Source organism: Bombus fervidus, chromosome 4 (assembly GCF_041682495.2).
Source record: "Bombus fervidus isolate BK054 chromosome 4, iyBomFerv1, whole genome shotgun sequence".
NCBI classification, from domain to species: Eukaryota; Metazoa; Arthropoda; class Insecta; order Hymenoptera; family Apidae; genus Bombus; species Bombus fervidus.
The window spans coordinates 3805523-3826966 of record NC_091520.1 but is presented as its reverse complement, the minus strand read 5'-3'; the positions used below and the strand labels follow the sequence as shown (position 1 = coordinate 3826966).

General features: G+C 34.7%; 2 protein-coding genes across 16 annotated transcripts in view; one reads left to right on the top strand and one right to left on the bottom strand.

The window, feature by feature from the left end:
- The window catches only part of Msn (serine/threonine-protein kinase msn), an 88238-nt gene that overhangs the window by 18025 nt on the left and 48769 nt on the right, over positions 1–21444 (top strand). The window lies entirely within an intron of this gene.
- LOC139986569 (uncharacterized) lies at positions 10491–11128 on the bottom strand. Its single transcript, XM_072001996.1, is given in 2 exon segments — positions 10491–10990; positions 11095–11128. Coding segments are annotated over 2 exon segments (534 nt in total).

Genomic DNA, 21444 nt, shown 5'->3' with positions numbered 1-21444 from the left:
TTTATATAATTATTATATTTTAAAGATTATAATGGAAATATGTTTCTCTAGTGTTAACTCTTTAATTCTCGTCGTAACTGCTATTAAATGTACTGCCAAATTGAAACTGGAACGAGGAAAATAGACTTGTGCCAAGCAAGTCCCATATTTATTATTAATAAATAACTAACACTTGATAAAATCTATATATAAATTTGTAGAATGTAATTGAATAAATGCATATTGCAATCATTCTAAACTCTCAATATTGCACAGATATATATGCTTACAGTGACTAAACTTAACATGGAAGTAATTTTCATTCATCTTCAATTGTGTTTTGCTTTTTATTTACACTAATGAATATCAACTATTGTTTTGGAGAATACCGACTAATCGCAGATGGTAATTAGTAAGAGCGTGCAATAAACCTAAGGATTGCTTTAAGGACCATCCATAAACCGAAAATATTTATATAAATAGAGATTAAGCTAAGAAGATTTGGTTTATGGTGGTTCCTTGGGATTATTGCAGGTCAGCGCAACGAGGTGTAGGCCTTGGCGGCCAGACCGCAACACTAAGGAATATCAACTATTGTTCTGGACGATATCGAATAATCGCAGATGGTTAACCGAGATAAGATCAGAGGCGAATGTTACATTATAGAGCCTTATTTCAAATATATTTTGTTTACTTGCAATAATTTGGAAATCCCCTAATCCTTATGCACGGTAGTATGTACACACTCTACCAAAAATTTTTGTAATCTCCAGTTGTGAAACCAGATTCGTGCAAACAGTAAAAATTAGTTTCTATTCCACATAAGAAATAAACATTGACAAATTTGTACTCCTATTATAATGATTTTGGACCTGTTAGACTCTTTGGCCATCTAATCAACATATGTTATCATGTGGATTCTTCTCCTTTTACACTGTTGTGCGATAGCTAATTTTTCATATTCAGTATATAGTACGTGTCTGTGAGCGGATAGTAAATCTACAAAAATTTAATGTTTTTTAAAAGATTTTTTATTATGAAGGACTAATCTTCTTCAAAAGATATGTCTGTGAATACATCCGTTGTTCGGAGAAACATTTTTTACAAACTTTTTAATATATAAATTGAGCGTTTTAATATACAGGTTGAGTCAACCAATTTGGCGATGTCAAACAATTTGAGAATTACTATAGAATGTACTGTTTTGAGCAATAATCAGATAAGACTCATGTCAATGTAGATTCCTCTTATTCTTTATTACGACGAGTAAATTGTAAGTCATAAACTGATTGTAGATATTTATGTAAATTTATATTTAATTATATTTATCTGTAGTATTTGTCAAATCGTTATCGTGAACAATAGTCTGGCATTTTCTCCACGACTCACTTTTAGATTTTTCATCCCTCGTTTTATGCTTTTGAACTATTTTTATGTAGTATATTCAATTAGGTGCGACTGGTAGTTTTTACTGGTTCCCTGTTACAAAGGGATTAAAGTAGAATTAGGAAAAATTCATCGAATCATACAGCGGGTGAAAGAAATGTATAAACAGTTCTCTAAATATGGAGATATTCTAACAGTCTAATTACCTGATCTATTAAAATTCGATGAACTGCTTTCATTTCGTTTCTTTAAACACATTCTAATGTAACAAATAGTCTTTCTTTTACAATTTCTAACAATGAATGTAACATAACATTGGACATGAACTGTTCATATTAAATATTTCTTATTTAACATATAATATTTTGACTTAATAATCTGATAAAGGAGTTTTAGTAAGTATAGCTATATTTCGACAAAGATGAACGAAATAACCTGATCCACAAGTACAGACTTACCAACCAATGTTTCGCAATTAATACTTTTACAAATTTCAAACTGTAAATAAAATTGTTACCTACTTGCCCTTTATTCGACATAATTGTAAATATTTTTAATTGACACGGGTAACTTATGCAAATAATTTTTGCTTGATACACCGAAGAAGAAAGTTGTGTTTAGGAACATGTGTATATGGGATATGATGTAGTCAGAATATAGATAGATGTAGGCGTCGAGGTGAGACGAATGTTACATACATTTTAAAAATTAAGATTATATTTTTCCATACATTGATCGTTGTTGTTCGTTATACCTTATAAAGAAATATTAGCTTGTTATGCCAGAAAACTGTTACTTTCTTTTAAGGAGAGGTAAATATTTTAAAGTCGTTTGTTAACGAGTACCTGTCTCAACATTGACGTTTAATGATTTAGTTTGACGCTACTCCTCATTTAATAATGTATGTTCAGTAATTTGTAGATCTTCGAAAATATTAATAATAATTATAATTTTTAATTTCTTTTGCAAGATAATTAAGTCATCTGTTAGGTAAAAAATAGTTGGAAAACATCAGATACGTAGATATATTTACATTACAACAAAATTATAAGCCGTTACTGAAATTCTTTCTAAAGTATTGTCAGCAATTATCTTCTTTTAAGTTTAATATATATTCTAGTATATCTCCTTTTAATTCAAATTCTAAAGTATTTAGCATTTTCTTTGGCCTGTAACGCGTTTAATGTTATATTTAATGTTTCCTTTACACTTTATACAATTGAAATTTCATAAAACTTGTAATATTTTGCAAAATTACAAAAATAAATAATTTTACACAAAACATTAGAGTAGAGATCACAGATAAATGTTAATAACTATAATAAATGCTAATCTTTCACTAACAAATTGTTTCCTAACTTGAAAACCAAAGCCGACGGAAAGTTATTGAGAATGAAAATCTTGATAATTTATTTCACAGTCATTTAGATCGGCGAGGTCGCCATACCCAATAATTAAATTCTTAATAATTATATTTAGTTAAATAATTATAATTCTAGTTTCTTTTTCATTTAATAAGACAAATTATAAAGAAATCGACAAAGAAGAGAGGCAAAAAGAAGCCAGTTTGCGTATGTGTATTTGTTTCTATATCATATGATTTTATAAATATAAAATTTATTCCAAATGAAGTTTTGCACAGATTATATACGTATCCAGCGGCTTTGGTAGGTACTCGCACTGATAAATATCCGCTGATATACAGAATGGGGAACATAATTTGGAACACCTAAATATCTTCGTTTTTAGTGGTTTCATGGAAAAAATTACACAGAAGAAAGTTGTGCTATATAGAGGAGCACACACAGCGGTAGATAATGCTTTTTCTAAAAGTCATTTTTTAAATAAGATTTCAAGGTCATTATTATTTTTTTGTGGGACCATATATTTGATAATACATTAATCGATCCATCTCTATATTCCATATAAAGGTTTAATTTAACAGTTACTTTAACTCTAATTTTTCAAATTGAAGATATAAAAGGCAAAGAGGACGTAAATACAAGGAGATCATTTCGTGTCTTTTCTTGTTTTTCATATATTGTTGAATCTTGATTATCGTAACTAATAATAATAAATATCAGAATAGTAGGAAAACAGCTTTTCGTATACCGAATGTCATATATTTCAAACCAAATGGTACGAACAAACAATTAGACGGCACTTAACATCTTACGCATCTCATACCTTTCTTGTCTCTAAAACGAACTATATTTCTTAATGTATTTTTTAATATATATGTCTTAATATAAGTAATTCTTTCTAATTACTTTCATTTTGTAGTTCAAACGATCTAAGCCATTTTTGTAGGGCTATCACCAAATATATCTTTCAAGTTCTCGTTAGAAAGTGTGTACGTTTCTGTATCCAAAGTTACATTTATAAAATCCATAAGAGTATCGTTGATATCGACTTGCATGACGTTATGTTTCTTATCAGTTTCAAACCAGTTCATCACAGTGATACTGTCGCACGCTCTGCATCCTGGTAACCTATTCAGTTTTTCAAGTGCTTCATTTGTGTCTCTTTGTATTATTTCGGAATCTTCCGGACTCGGTTCGCTTTCATCCTTCAAAAGCTTGTTCCACGCGTTTTTGAGTATTGGATTCTTGACTTTTGACCAAGCATTATGTACCATACTACAATAATTGTCCATTTTTAAGTGGGAATAGATGTGTATTAGTTCTTCTTCTGAAACGCTGTTAGATGTTGGCATTAATGATTCCAGCAATTCGATTCGGAACATTCGCTTGAAGCATGCGATTATTCCATGATTCATTGGTTGTATGAGCGGTGCAATGTCACATGAAAAATGCATGATATTAACAAATTCATCTTTTGTACTTATTATTCTGTTTGCCTGCTCCAAGCCAGCGTTATTTAGTAACAACAGAGTTTTCTCTCTGCATCCTTTTTCCTGTTGTCTTTGTATAACTGATTTTAAGAAACATTTATTGAACCAATCATTGAATATGTTACTGTCCATGATAGGCTTGGTGTTGGTTCTGTGCATAATTGACAGAACTCTTCCGGAAGTACACTGGGTAGATGGAGGATCCTGAATCGTGCAGATTGTTAGTACCGGCAGCTTGTGACATCCGGTAGCATTTGAACAGAGGAATGTAGTAAATTGGTTTTTGTGCTTCTCGCTTTCCGATGACTTCACTTTCTCAGAGAGCAAAGTTGATTGTGGTACTGCTTTCCACAGTAGTCTTGTGGTTTCGGCATTGTAAACGTTCTCCAATTTGTATCCCTCCTGTTGCATATGTTCATGAAATTCAACTTTAAAGATATCCACTGCGGCTTGTTTTAAATCTTTACCGATATCCGTTAGAGGCAAAATGTGACGTTGTCTAAATCTTGCCACCCAACGGAGAGTGGCTTTGAAAGTATTACTTTTTTTTAGGTGTTTATTAAGTTCCTTAGCTTTTCGATGTATCATTGTCCCTGTTAGTTTTATATCTTTTTCTGTACATTCTATGTACCACTGACTAAGTAGTTTGATAAAATCCTTCTGAATGTGTGGCCAATTTAAAACTATTTTGGTATTGCTACTAGCCTTTGAGGTGGCTTCAAAAAGTTTTACTGTCTCTTCTCGTCTTAATTTTATAGCGGACACCGTGGCATGTCTACTACGATACTTTTTTGTTATGTTTCTTTGAGAGTCACCTCTGTTTATCGGTGGAATGATTTCATGTTTTTTCTCAACTGTCAACTGTGACCGTTTTCGTATTGGAGCCATTATTGTTAAGAACGTTTCGAATGTAAATACCGCACTGAATTGTTGTGACGAGATTTTACTTTAACAGTTACAATCGTCGACAATTTTGATAGGGGGAACAAATACTATATGGATTATATATGTATATAGCTAGATACGTATATATGTATATGAGATACACTATGGAGAATTATACAACATTCTAATGTTTGAACGTTCGGATAATGTATGTATGTGATGTATAATCGAGATTATATTGTATATCAAAATAACATTCGACTAATAAAATAATATTCGACCAAGAGTTGATAGAAGCAAGTAGCATGAAAATGGGAATTTATTATGAGTCGAGCGAGAACAGTTTTCTTTTTTGCAAATAGTTTATAAATAAATGGCTTTGTGTAATTGAATTTAAATTTCTTTCCATCTTATAAGCGGTAATCTTTTTAAGAAGCCTAACAATTCATTGTTTCTGTGAATATTGCAACGTTTGTTTTCATGATTTTATTGCTCGAATATTTTTATGTAATTTTGTAAAATGAAAAAGTAATGATTGTAACTACAGAGATAAATGAGTCAAAAATGAATTGTAATCTTGGACAGCGGTGAATTATGGAACTACGTGTATCATCGTGCTTTATTGTTAATATCGAGTAATTTGAAAACAGTGTCTGTTTCCGGAAATAATTCAACGTTGATTATATCTATAAAATTTGAATTCGTCGAAACAAAGAATTTCATACTTTCCACATAATGATTACTACTAGTGTTAGTTTGACGTTTACAGACGTTGATCATTTTAGACGTTTTGATCTAGTTTTTCCTCGTAGCGAATAATTCCTTTTTTGTAATTTACACATATATAATTTAAATATACAGGATCTTTATACAGATACTAGCCAGCTTTTTTTCTCATATATGATAAACTTGTGAGAAAAATGAAAGGATACACAATTTTACCCTTTCTTATAATCAACGCAACAACGTACACCATCGATCGGAAGTACTAGTACTTGAACCCTAATGTCCTGGTTCTAAGACATCTGATGATATTTAACCGTTTGAATCCCAGGGGTCTTTGAAAAAACAGGATCGACAAATCCCGAACAGCGCGATAGCGCTTGTCTTTATTGATTGCGAAGAGAAACTAGCGACGTATATTTGTTATTTTTATGAAATACATCTATATAATTATATATGCGTATTATTAGTTTATAAATATTTCAAGTTTTTTTCAATAAAAAATAATTAAGAATATAACAATAAAATTCAAAATACCGTCAGACGTCTGTAGCGTTGAAATATACTGGGGCTTTTCGACATAAAATTTAAACAGCGCGATCGCGCTGGTTGGGACACAAACGGTTAATAAAAATTGAATGTTCTTCGCTGCTTTTAGTTTCTAAATTTTTTATTGTAAATGAGTTGTTTCAGTCGCGTCATACGTGTCTTGTAATGTGAAGTATTTATTAAAGTAAACATCATTAGAGTTTTTCAATAAATGTAACTCATTGGCGTTGTAATACAATTATAATCTGTGGTATATGTTAATTTTTTAGTTTGCAGTCTTGAAAGTCACTTCTCTAATTCACAAGTTCAAATCCGTTTATTTGAAACTTAAACACGTTGTTTAGGAAATTGTTCACTGCTTCGTAATTATAAGATGGGAACTTATTTACTTGAAGATGTACGCATTTATTTATATCTTGAATAATAGACAGTAATAGTATTGAACATGCTCCTTAAGCCTGATGAATAAGAGATACTAGTAAATGTAAAATTATACGCAATATTTAAACACATTTCTTTTATTTCCAATCTTGTATAATCTTGAGATCTTAAAAGAAATTATGTATATTGTACATGATTAAAATTATATTAATGTATGAAACAGTAATGTATAGTACGAAAAAAAATATGTCACATTCTGTTTAAGAAATTAGAAATCATCATTTTTCGGAAAATATTGTAAGCATGAAAAATTAAAATATATATTATTATGTTGATTGCAAAATGTGGTAAAAAGGTTCACACGTTTTTTTTTTCGTATACTTAGTATTTAGGGTAAAAACATTGATCAGTAACTGTGTGAGCACCCTGCGTAAAATGCCTAAATACTAAGTACACTTTGACTTTAGCTATTTTCAACACTTCTCAACGAATGTTTACAAGATGAACTGAGAATATTTGCATCTCATGCTACTATAAATTATTAACATTGTTACAAGTTGAAAAGCATTTACATTCTGTCAAAAATGTTCGTAGAATTACATCAGCAAATCGTGGGATCAGCAATTCTAGCATTAAGTTTTCGCGTTTTTAAATCATTTTTTGGAATTGGATGTGCACTTTATAAAGCAATACTAAGCTCTTCGGCGATTATTCAGACAGTGATTCGCCAATTTGAAAAAAGATCACTACCGGCTTTCGAGACGTGTGACGACTGAAAGAAAAATAGGTATGCTACAGATTTATTAAAGGCTTATTATTAAAAGCTTATGCTTTTCCATAAGCGTCGAACGACTTATCGTAGGCTCGCGAAATTTAATCTGCTTATAGATAAAACTATAAACTGTATTTCTTCCCCTACCAGATCGCTGCAACGTTGTTGAGATGATAGTAAAAAATCATTCTGCGAACTTTCTCAACAGGGAAGCATAGTATGTATTAACACGTTCGTCGCCCAGCGTGATTCGGCTAAGTTGCCTGCGGGGCCCAAATCCGACCGCCGGTACGCAGAACGTAAATAGAGCGACAAGCAGGAATTCATCGTTTATCGCCTTCGATTCATTGTTTATCGCCTTCGATTCATTGTTTATCGCCTTCGATTCATTGTTTATCGCCTTCGATTCATTGTTTATCGCCTTCGATTCATTGTTTATTGCCTTAGATTTATTATAAAGAAAAGATTATTTATTTCTGAAATGGAGAAAGCGATAAGCTATCCAGCTAGAGTATTCCGAGGGATCTCATGGCAGATATCTCGGATCTTTCATTTAGTCGAGAAGCATACTTGTGAGACGTACATCAGTGATTTTTTCATCTTCAAAATGTTCGGTAAACAGCGTGAAAATATATTTGAAAGTGAGGAGAGTAGCGATAACGGAGTCTAACTATTTTTCGAAGTGCCCAAAATCACCCCAAATGTGTTTGGAATGTTTTAACGAATACCATACGATATAGGATAATGTAATATATTATTCAGAATATAAATTAATAAAAAGTATGGTATAATGTGTTTTTAATATTTTTATGTTGTATATCCTATATATAATATCGTATATTTAATTAATTAACTCGAACAAGAAGAGCGTCACCATCGTTTGGTGACGGGGCCCCGACGGTAGTATACCCGTCGCATAGATATGTGCGACGTGGCGACGAACGTGTTAACAGCTTGTCTTTTTTGACAGAAAATAAGCAATACTAAAGTTGCCATCATTAAATACAGATATCTTGAAAATAAAAATGTATAATAACCCCGATGTTATTCTCTACTTTATTCAAACGCACATGTCGTTTGACACTTTACAAGGCCATTACTTAGGAGAATTCTATTTAGGAAACTCAATTTAGTACCGTTCTGTGCTATCGATCAGTTGTCATAAATCACCAATTTAGGACAATAGGAACCCCCCATGTACCGCTGGCTACGAAAACATGAATGACGCATGAGCGATTGCCCGATCGCTACTCAAATCCAGTGTGTTAAGAAAATTATATACACTGCTATATGCACAAGTATGCGGATACTCGCTGCAACTCAAACAAAACGTTTATATAATTATTATATTTTAAAGATTATAATGGAAATATGTTTCTCTAGTGTTAACTCTTTAATTCTCGTCGTAACTGCTATTAAATGTACTGCCAAATTGAAACTGGAACGAGGAAAATAGACTTGTGCCAAACAAGTCCCATATTTATTATTAATAAATAACTAACACTTGATAAAATCTATATATAAATTTGTAGAATGTAATTGAATAAATGCATATTGCAATCATTCTAAACTCTCAATATTGCACAGATATATATGCTTACAGTGACTAAACTTAACATGGAAGTAATTTTCATTCATCTTCAATTGTGCTTTGCTTTTTATTTACACTAATGAATATCAACTATTGTTTTGGAGAATACCGACTAATCGCAGATGGTAATTAGTAAGAGCGTGCAATAAACCTAAGGATTGCTTTAAGGACCATCCATAAACCGAAAATATTTATATAAATAGAGATTAAGCTAAGAAGATTTGGTTTATGGTGGTTCCTTGGGATTATTGCAGGTCAGCGCAACGAGGTGTAAGCCTTGGCGGCCAGACCGCAACACTAAGGAATATCAACTATTGTTCTGGACGATATCGAATAATCGCAGATGGTTAACCGAGATAAGATCAGAGGCGAATGTTACATTATAGAGCCTTATTTCAAATATATTTTGTTTACTTGCAATAATTTGGAAATCCCCTAATCCTTATGCACGGTAGTATGTACACACTCTACCAAAAATTTTTGTAATCTCCAGTTGTGAAACCAGATTCGTGCAAACAGTAAAAATTAGTTTCTATTCCACATAAGAAATAAACATTGACAAATTTGTACTCCTATTATAATGATTTTGGACCTGTTAGGCTCTTTGGCCATCTAATCAACATATGTTATCATGTGGATTCTTCTCCTTTTACACTGTTGTGCGATAGCTAATTTTTCATATTCAGTATATAGTACGTGTCTGTGAGCGGATAGTAAATCTACAAAAATTTAATGTTTTTTAAAAGATTTTTTATTATGAAGGACTAATCTTCTTCAAAAGATATGTCTGTAAATACATCCGTTGTTCGGAGAAACATTTTTTACAAACTTTTTAATATACAGCGTTTTAATATACAGGTTGAGTCAACCAATTTGGCAATGTGAGAACAAACAATTTGAGAATTACTGTAGAATGCACTGTTTTGAGCAATAATCAGATAAGACTCATGTCAATGTAGATTCCTCTTATTCTTTATTACGACGAGTAAATTATAAATGATAAACAGATTGCAGATAATGTAAATTTATATTTAATTATATTTATCAGTAGTATTCGTCAAATCGTTATCGTGAACAATAGTTTGGCATTTTTTCCACGACTCATTTTTAGATTTGTCATCCCTCCTTTTAAGCTTTTGAACTATTTTTATGTAGTACATTCACTTGGGTGTGGCTGATGGTTTTGTATGGTTGTATCAGGTCGCGAAATATCTCGTCTACTGTTATGTAGGGGTTAAAGTTCAATTTAAAGAAATTCATTGAATCAAACAGCAGGTGAAAGAAATGTCTAAACGGTTTCATAAATATGGAGAAATCTGTCCAATTAACTGTTCTATTAAAATTCGATGAACTGCTTTCATTTTATTTCTTTAAACGCGTTTAAACACATAAAACATTTTGCACTGCTGGTCTATATTCTAATTAAGGAACTACATGGCACTTAAAATCGCTGAATAGCCTTCGTTGAACATACTTTCTGCCATGTAGGCAGCAATTTCAACGATTTTTTAGCCCGAATTCAAGTGTTTTGGAGTGATGATCCAAATTGTTGAGTTGAACGACTCATTGGAATTTTGAGTATAACCGCCTAAGCATCGCGTTGAAAGGTTATCGTTTGAGAGATCTTCATAAATTGGGCGAATGTATTTCTCAACTTCTTCGTTAATCAGTCGATCGGGATGCTCGAAAGATTTTAATTGATTCATGGATTCAGCTTTACGCCATTCACACCAAATGTCGACGCCCGCTGAATAATTATCTTGCTGAGGAGTTTCATCAGTTAAACAATAATGATCCAGCGTTGCTATTATAGCTTCTTTCATTTTTTGAACAGAATCTACGTTCCTGCTAATGGCCGAACCATAATATTCTTACGATGTATAGAAATTCTTAGAATCTGAATAAAACTAACCGTTGATGCTACAAAGTACTAGGTAAAGCCAAGTATACTAAATGAATCGTACACATTTATACTTCTATTTAATTCAAATTCTAAAGTATTTAGCATTTTCTTTGGCCTGTAACGCGTTTAATGTTATATTTAATGTTTCCTTTACACTTTATACAATTAAAATTTCATAAAACTTGTAATATTTTGCAAAATTACAAAAATAAATAATTTTACACAAAACATTAGAGTAGAGATCACAGATAAATGTTAATAACTATAATAAATGCTAATCTTTCACTAACAAATTGTTTCCTAACTTGAAAACCAAAGCCGACGGAAAGTTATTGAGAATGAAAATCTTGATAATATATTTCACAGTCATTTAAATCGGCGAGATCGACATTCCTAATAATTAAATTCTTAATAATTATATTCGGTTAATTAATTGCAATTGTAATTTCTTTTTCGTTTAATAAGGCAAATTATAAAGAAATCGAGAAAGAAAGGAGGAAAAAGAAGCTAGTTTGTGTATTGTATTTCTTTCTATATCATATGATTTTATAAATATAAAATTTATTCCAAATCAAGTTTTGCACAGATTATTTACGTATCCAGCGGCTTTGGCAGGTACTCGCACTGATAAATATCTGTTGATATACAGAGTGGGGAACATAAATCGTTTGTATGAAAAGAACTATACAGGACAGAGACAAAATATGGAGGAGTACACACAGCGGTAGATAATGCTTTTTCTGAAAGCCATGTTTTAAATAAGATTTCAAGGTCATCATTATTTTTTTCTGGGACCATATATTTGTTTAATGCATTAATCGATCCATCTCCATATTCCCTGTTAGTAGTCGCTGCGTTGGTTTTAATAAAATTTATTATCTCTTCTCGTCTTGAACGTATATCGGACTCGGTGGAACGTCTAATATCATACTTTTTTGCTATGGTTCTACGAGACATTATTGTTTGAGAACGTTTCGAATGTAAATACCGCACTGAAATGTTCTGACGCGATTTTACTTCAGCAGTTACAGTTGTCAACAATTTTGATTGGGGGAAACAGATACTATGTGGATTATATACGTAGTTAGCTATATACGTATATATGTATATGAAATGCACTATGGAGAATTATATAACATTCTGATGATTGAACATTCGGATAATGCATGTATATGATGTATAATCGAGATAAAATTGTATATCAAAATAACATTCAACTAATAAAATAATGTTCGGCCAAGAGTTGATAGAATCAAGTAGCATGAAAATGAGTATTTATTATGAGAATAATGAGAACAATTTTTTTTTGTAAATAGTTTGTAAATAAATGGTTTTTTGTAACTGAATTTATACCTCTATCCATTTTATAAACGGTAACCTTTTCAACAAGACTAACAATTTATTGTTTCTGTGAATATTGCAAAGCTTGTTTTCATGGTTTTGTTACTCGAGTGTTTTTACGTAATTTTGTAAGAGCAAAAGATAATGGTTGTAACTACAATGATAAACAACCAAAGATAAATCCAATGCGTTAGCAAATTATATACACTACTATATGCTTAAATATGCGGACACTCGCTGCAACTCAAACAAAACGTTTATATAATTATTATATTTTAGAGATTATAATAGAAATGTGTTTCTCTAGTGTTAACTCTTTAATTGTCGTCGTAACTGCTATTAAATGTACTGCCAAATTGAAACTGGAACGAGGAAAATAGACTTGTGCCAAGCAAGTCCCATATTTATTATTAATAAATAACTAACACTTGATAAAATCTATATATAAATTTGTAGAATGTAATTGAATAAATGCATATTGCAATCATTCTAAACTCTCAATATTGCACAGATATATATAAGCAGTAAAATTTAGTTACTATTCCACATAAAAAATTAACATTGACGAAGAAATTTTTTTTACTGAAAATTTTTTATTGTCTCGACTTGAGGGATGCATAAATTGTATAAATGAAATTCATCTACAGTAAGATAGAATCTAAATGGACGGCAGTAAATTTGGTCGCAAAAAGGGGGATTTTAGACAATTTATTTCTAGGAATTATAACGGTTCGTCGTATTAGGAATTATAATGTTTGGGTTACAGGAAATAGCACGTACTATGTGTCATAAGCTATTAGAAAGCCATTAGGAAAATTTTAGTGGGCTTTAGGAAGAAAGTGAAAGGGTTAACACCCTGAGTGGAGTTAAACATCCCGATGACTCATGTAACCTTTGGAACTGCAACTAACTGTAAAATGTCACGTATACCTGACCATTTGGGGTTCATAATAATTTTAAAATGCATGATGGTGGGGGTAATACCGAAAACCTTGGTATAAAAGGGTTTCGGTAGACAGAATGGTCAGTTACCAATAAGTTGCGACCAGTTGCGGTTGTCAGTCTTCCCTCGGTGGTTGTCGAGTTGTGAGTTGTTGGTCATGAGTTTCAATCATTATAAATAAATCTATATAACAAATAAAGTCTCATAAAATTCTGAGACCTCGTGCTCGTGTTAACTAATTTAACTATTCGTGTAGTAATTGTGCAAGTGAATTGATATCAAGTCGACATCACGACGAACGAAGGATCAAACGCGGATAGTACCATCGTAGATATCGAAGAACAGTGTATTGTTAACGATGTGCCTGAACGAATCGAAACAGTGAAAGTTGCGGAGTTCAAAGATAAACTCCAGAAACGAAGATAAAAAACAGTTGGTAAGAAGAAAGAACTGCAAAAGCGTGTAAGAGCTTTCATTGCCTTGGAAATCGAGCATGGACGAAGAAGACGAAGAGGCAAAAGATGAAGGACGAAGAGCGCAACGAGTTTGAAACACACGTTTCGACACGTTTCGACACGTTTCGACACGTTTCGACACGTTTCGACACGTTTCGGTAGACAGAATGGTCAGTTACCAATAAGTTGCGACCAGTTGCAGTTGTCAGTCTTCCCTCGGTGGTTGTCGAGTTGTGAGTTGTTGGTCATGAGTTTCAATCATTATAAATAAATCTATATAACAAATAAAGTCTCATAAAATTCTGAGACCTCGTGCTCGTGTTAACTAATTTAACTATTCGTGTAGTAATTGTGCAAGTGAATTGATATCAAGTCGACATCACGACGAACGAAGGATCAAACGCGGATAGTACCATCGTAGATATCGAAGAACAGTGTATTGTTAACGATGTGCCTGAACGAATCGAAACAGTGAAAGTTGCGGAGTTCAAAGATAAACTCCAGAAACGAAGATAAAAAACAGTTGGTAAGAAGAAAGAACTGCAAAAGCGTGTAAGAGCTTTCATTGCCTTGGAAATCGAGCATGGACGAAGAAGACGAAGAGGCAAAAGATGAAGGACGAAGAGCGCAACGAGTTTGAAACACACGTTTCGACACGTTTCGACACGTTTCGACACGTTTCGACAAGAGTCGGCAAGAGTCGACGAGTCGCGACAGAGCTGCGTAGAAACCAGTGCAACGGTGTTTTCTGTGCGAAAACAAAGATCATCTAAGTACGAAATGTCCAACAAAAGGCAAAGGTGCTAGATGTTTCAAATTTCAAGAGTACGGGCACATCGCATTGCAGTTTAACAATGTTAGTATATCCTCTGAGGAGGCGTCTAGTGTGTCGCAATTATTACTTACTTATTCTTTTTAATTTTAATTTTAATTATTATTATAGTAGAGACGTTAACTCTTCGTCAACCGCGCGCGCGCGTAGTATCGAAAAGGAAATCCGAGAACCTGTAGGCAAAATATAGATAGACGTAGGCGTTGAGGTCAGAAGAAGGTTATATAGATTTTTAAAAATAACATTATATTTTTCCATGCATTGATCGAAATAGTTTGTCATTCCTTCTAAAGAAATATTAGTCTGTTATGTCGAAAAACTATTACCTTCTTTTAAGGAGGAGTAAATATTTTAGAGACGTGTGTTAACGAGTACAAACTTTATTGTGTTTAATGATTTAGTTTAACGCTACTGCACATTCAATAGCGTATATTCAGTAATTCGTAAATCTTAGGAAATACTAGTAATTACAATTAGTTTTCTCTTCGTTTAATAAGATAAATTATAAAGAGTACGAGAAAGAAAAGAGGAAACAAGAAGCCAGTCTGTTTATACGTATTTGTTTCTATATCATATAATTATATAAATCTAAATTTAATTTCAATTCAAGTTTTGCATAGATTATTCACGTATCTAGCGGCTTTGCTAACTGATAAATATTCGGTGATATACAGAATGGGACACAAATCGCAACATCTAAATATTTTCGTTTTTAATGATTGTATGAAAAGAAACTACACAGGATGAAGTTGAAGTTTTCTGAAAGTCTTCTTTTAAATAAGATTTCAAGGTCATCATTATTTTTTTGTGGGACCATATATTTGATAATACATTAATCTATCCATCTAGATATTCTCTATAAAGATTTAGTTTAACAGTTACTTTAACTCTAATTTCTCAAATTGAAGGTATAAAAAGCAAAGAGGACGTAAATACAAGGAGATACATTTCGTGTCTTTCCTTATTTTTCATATATTGTTGAATCTTGTTTATCGTAATTCATGATAATAAATATCAGGATAAGTTAATAAGGATAGTTAAATAATGTTAATTGAATAAAAATAATTAAATAAGGATAATTAAATAATGTTAATTAAACAAGGTTAATTAAATAAGGATATTAATTGAATAAGGTTAATTAAATAAGGATAGTTAAATAATGTTAATTGAATAAAAATAATTAAATAAGGATAATTAAGGTTACGTTTATATGAGATTAGATTTGAGTAGATTAAATTTAATTATAATATTTTAATTTAGTATAATACATTAAGTAGATTGGATTTGAAAAAAGATCAATGACCAGCAGTGGTAGGTTTAGTATTTAGAAAACTTCTGCAAGACGAGGGGAACACATTGGAGGATGTTGACATTGCCGATAATACAAGACTAATGTGGAAAAATCAGTGCCAGAAAAAGCTATGATCTTTCGCAGTGAGAAATCGACAGCAAATCAAGAAACACGCAAGGATCAAGTTACCACATTATTCTTTGTGCAGATATTACCGAATGCCACAAGTTGTCGGTACTAATAATCGGCACTAATAATCGGCAACTTGTGACATTCAGTAATATTTGCACAAAGAAATATAGTAATTTGATCCTTGCGTATTTTTTGCTTTGCTGTCGATATCTCGCTGTGAAAGATCAAAGTTTTTTCTGGTACTGCTCTTCACATTAGTTTTGCGTTATCGGCATTGTAACCTTTCTCCGATGTGATCTATTCGTTTTGCAGAAGTTTGTTAAAATCAGCTTTAAAGAAATCCTCTGTAGCTTTATTGCGTTTCGAAAATCTTCATTGATATTCTCTTCAAGCGGATGTCAATGAATATTTTCGCAATCCAAATAAGGCTACAGAGGATATTATCAAAGCTGATTTCGGCAATTAACCTATCGACATTTCTTATATGTTGATTCCTGCCGTTTCCGGTCAAAATGATCTTTTCTTAAGTAATAATTTAGTAGTAGTTTAGTAATAATTTTTAATAGTTTTTATGATTTAACTTAGATAACGTTACTTTATAAGAAAATATATATATTGTTACGTCGGCCGACTCTCTACCTGGACGGGGCCTTGCATCGCACATGGCAACCATGTGTCTGCACCTCCTTACGGCATACTCTAAAGAATCTCAGGGACCGACCATAAATCTTAGAAAATCTCAACAAAGCTTCTCAGGTCGAACAAGGATCTTTTCAACGAAAGTAATTTCTAAGATCTCTGGTTTGTGTCCGGAAAACACTTAAAATTAGTTATTTTCACACGTGCGATGCTTCCCACCACAAACCTTCTATCGAGGGCGGCTAAGACCCCTCCTAGTCCACCAACAATCGTAATGTCCAATAGAAACAATGTCTAGTACCCTCACTTTCCTGGCCAAAAAACTGTCATCTACGAATCCGATGATCCCGTGCGTTAGACACACCCTTTCCTAGCTCTCCTCTGACACAGCATCGTCACTCTAGGTGTAGTCCGTTTTCATCGTCCGAACAGTCAGTAAGTCTACCACGGTTCTACCTAACCCCAATCAATTCATTTGCAAAGTCTAACTATCGCATCGAGACATATCGTCAAATCGGGTCCTATCTCTGTAACGCATAATCTATACTCATCGTCAAATACCTGTAACGCTCATAATATTGTAATCCATCGTTGAATATATCACATTAACCTGTTAACACAGTGTTAATTTCAATTAACCACCCCTGTTATCCTAACCGAAACACGGGGAACGACTACTTCGCGGCGTCGATTAGCCTAATCGTAGCGAGAATTTACGCCTCTCGCTGACGCGTTTTCCTCGCGACCGCGTCTCTCCGCGAACGGTCGTAACATTTGGTCCTTCGAGCCGGATTCAGTGGTAAGTGAAAAGTGCACACCAGTGACACCCACTACCTTACAGTGCCACATGAATCCAACATAACCAGCAGCGGAAGCGTTACCACTCCAGCGAAGTCAGTAACGTCAAGGGGCCGTCACCTTGGAAGAGGCATAATTCGATGGTTGAAGACGCAACCATGCAGCCTCCCGCCGCAACTGGACAATCGTCCACATAACGATATTCAACAACTTCGATCGCACGACAAAACACGTCACTTTCGGGAAGGATCACCTTCCTCACGAAACGTACGTCAACGACATTCCGCTGCACAGGGACAAGCGACAACCTGCAGTCGGAACAACTTCAGCTTCATTACAACACGAGTGATCCTCGGGAAGAACGCCTTCCTCGCGAACATCACAATATTCCGTCACACGGTAACAAGCAACAGTTAAACTCGCAACTACAAGGTAAGCTCGCTCAAAGCATCGAAATCAGTCATGGATCCCAATATGAAAGAACGCACGAGAAAATTGGTACGACAACGAGAAGGGTTCAGAAAAGGGTTGGAGGCATTTCGCACAGTACTCAACAATTATGTGGAAGGGACACAAATATATACTATCCAACGAAATTTAGAAGAATTAGAGGAAGAATTCACATCATTCAAAGAAAATCAATGGGAATTAGACGATAGGAAGGGGGGCCAAACACAGCAGGACCGCATTGACTTACAACAAATGTTCTATATTTTCACCGGACACGCGACTACCATAATTAATAACGCAAACGAACAATCAAGGTCGACAATCCGAAGTTTTACATCGAGCTATTCGAACATTTCATTGCCGAAAATTCATTTACCTACCTTGTCGGAACTCTACAAGGATTGGCCAGAGTTTGCGGATCTATTTCGCTCTACGGCTCAGGCAACCAAGCTCGCGTCATCATTATCGGAACAATCTGATTCAACGCTACCAATCGGCTTGAATCAGACAATCTCTAACGTTCGTAACTCAGCGCCAATACGCGACTTGACGGTAACCAAGCTCGCGTCATCATTATCGGAACAATCTGATTCAACGCTACCAATCGGCTTGAATCAGACAATCTCTAACGTTCGTAACTCAGCGCCAATACGCGACTTGACGGCAACCAAGCTCGCGTCATCATTATCGGAACAATCTGATTCAACGCTACCAATCGGCTTGAATCAGACAATCTCTAACGTTCGTAACTCATCGCCAATCCGCGACTTAACGACAAACAAGCTCGCGTCATCATTATCGGAACAATCTGATTCAACGCTACCAATCGGCTTGAATCAGACAATCTCTAACGTTCGTAACTCAGCGCCAATACGCGACTTGACGGCAACCAAGCTCGCGTCATCATTATCGGAACAATCTGATTCAACGCTACCAATCGGTTTGAATCAGACAATCTCTAACGTTCGCTACTCAGCGCCAAAACGCGACTCGACGACAAACAATTTCGCATTATCATTATCTGAACAATCTGATTCAACGCCAGCAAGCGCCTTGAATCAGACAACCTCTGACACTCGCAACTCTTCGCCAACGCGCGACTTGAAGACAACCTCTCGCGATCCTCTGGACCGGAAAAAACTGAATCCCGTTCAGGACAACAGAGTCAATTTCGAATCAGGGCCTACAGCAGGGGTTTCGAAATCCACGATAGGATTCTCTAGGAACATTTCCTCCTCAATCAGCATCTCAATGTTCAGTCTGTCTTACAGCACGTTACCTGTATCATCTGAGAGCAGGAGTATCATATCGGAGAATCCTTTTCCTGAACATAACACGAAGATGCCACCCTCGCCATTTCCGAAAGGGGCCACATCTGCGAATTACCCGAAGCGGAACAATCGTCGCGTTGTCACCGCCATGGCGGCATCGGACAGGTCTCGGGCCACGAAGATCTCACCGGAGGCACCCCTGGCTCCAATAACGCCAACATATTCTCCGACGCCAAGGCAAGTCACAGTCGCGACGTCCAGCGTCACGACGCCCAACGCTCATTCCCCGCCAACGATCATCACTAAGAGAGCGCGATTCGGGCGGATCATCGGGGGGAGCCCAACCTCCCAATCAACTACAAAACTCCACATCGTGTTGGACGACTCAGCATCAGGCAACACAGGAATTCCGTTCAACGACACCTCATGGGCAGAGGTGTTCCAAGACACGTCCTGGGCAGAGGTGTTCCATGACACTTCCTGGGTCGAGGTACTACACGACACCTCCATGATCGAGACATTCCACGACACTTCATGGGCAGAGGTGTTCTACGACACTTCATGGACAGAGGTGTTCCATGACACTTCCTGGGCAGAGGTGCTTCACGATACCTCCAGGATCAAGACACAATCAACAGCGACAACGCCTGACGAGAAACCCACCTCACGACATCAACCATATCATTTGATCGGGAACCTCTCAACGGGGGGAGGATGTTACGTCGGCCGACTCTCTACCTGGACGGGGCCTTGCATCGCACATGGCAACCATGTGTCTGCACCTCCTTACGGCATACTCTAAAGAATCTCAGGGACCGACCATAAATCTTAGAAAATCTCAACAAAGCTTCTCAGGTCGAACAAGGATCTTTTCAACGAAAGTAATTTCTAAGATCTCTGGTTTGTGTCCGGAAAACACTTAAAATTAGTTATTTTCACACGTGCGATGCTTCCCACCACAAACCTTCTATCGAGGGCGGCTAAGACCCCTCCTAGTCCACCAACAATCGTAATGGCCAATAGAAACAATGTCTAGTACCCTCACTTTCCTGGCCAAAAAACTGTCATCTACGAATCCGATGATCCCGTGCGTTAGACACACCCTTTCCTAGCTCTCCTCTGACACAGCATCGTCACTCTAGGTGTAGTCCGTTTTCATCGTCCGAACAGTCAGTAAGTCTACCACGGTTCTACCTAACCCCAATCAATTCATTTGCAAAGTCTAACTATCGCATCGAGACATATCGTCAAATCGGGTCCTATCTCTGTAACGCATAATCTATACTCATCGTCAAATACCTGTAACGCTCATAATATTGTAATCCATCGTTGAATATATCACATTAACCTGTTAACACAGTGTTAATTTCAATTAACCACCCCTGTTATCCTAACCGAAACACGGGGAACGACTACTTCGCGGCGTCGATTAGCCTAATCGTAGCGAGAATTTACGCCTCTCGCTGACGCGTTTTCCTCGCGACCGCGTCTCTCCGCGAACGGTCGTAACATATATATATATATATATATATAAAATGATAAACTTTCAGAAAATTTACTTTTATTTCATTTCAACTATAGACTTAAATAAAATTACACTTTTATTTATATAGAGATCGGTCCCATACTGTAGATACCATTACCAATTTGTTGGTTCGTAAACGTTGGTTTCTTCCTCTCTTCTCATCAAATCGTATAAAACTCGTAATTTTAGCAAAGTCATGATCGTGGAATAGGTTATGGTTTATGACAAGATTACTTGTGATAGCCTTTTCTTTGTACTGATTGCATTTATTACAAGAGTATATAAAATATTTTATCGAGCGGCCAAATCAACCGCCCGCGGTAGGCAAGACAGACTACAAATATTTCTTAGAAGGATAAAAAAAAAAGAGCGAATTAGAAATAAATATCGACGAATATATTGTATGCATGTTTTATGAAAAGTTATAGGTTAGGAAGTATATTAAAATAATAAGCAATATTCGACCAAGGGTTTAGAAGCATGCAGCATGAAAGTTAGAATTTACTATGAGATTATTGTAAGAATAATAAGAATAATTTTATTTGCAAATAGTTTACAAATAAATGGTTTTTATGGATTATATTATACTTCTCATATAAAATGATTCATACTAGTGCTGTTTGATTCATTTTAAACTTATAATTTAATAGTTGATCTGACGATTTTCATTAATAAAGAATGTAGGACGCGATTAATAACTCATTTACGTAAAACTTTTGTACATTGATCCCTCTAATTGTATGT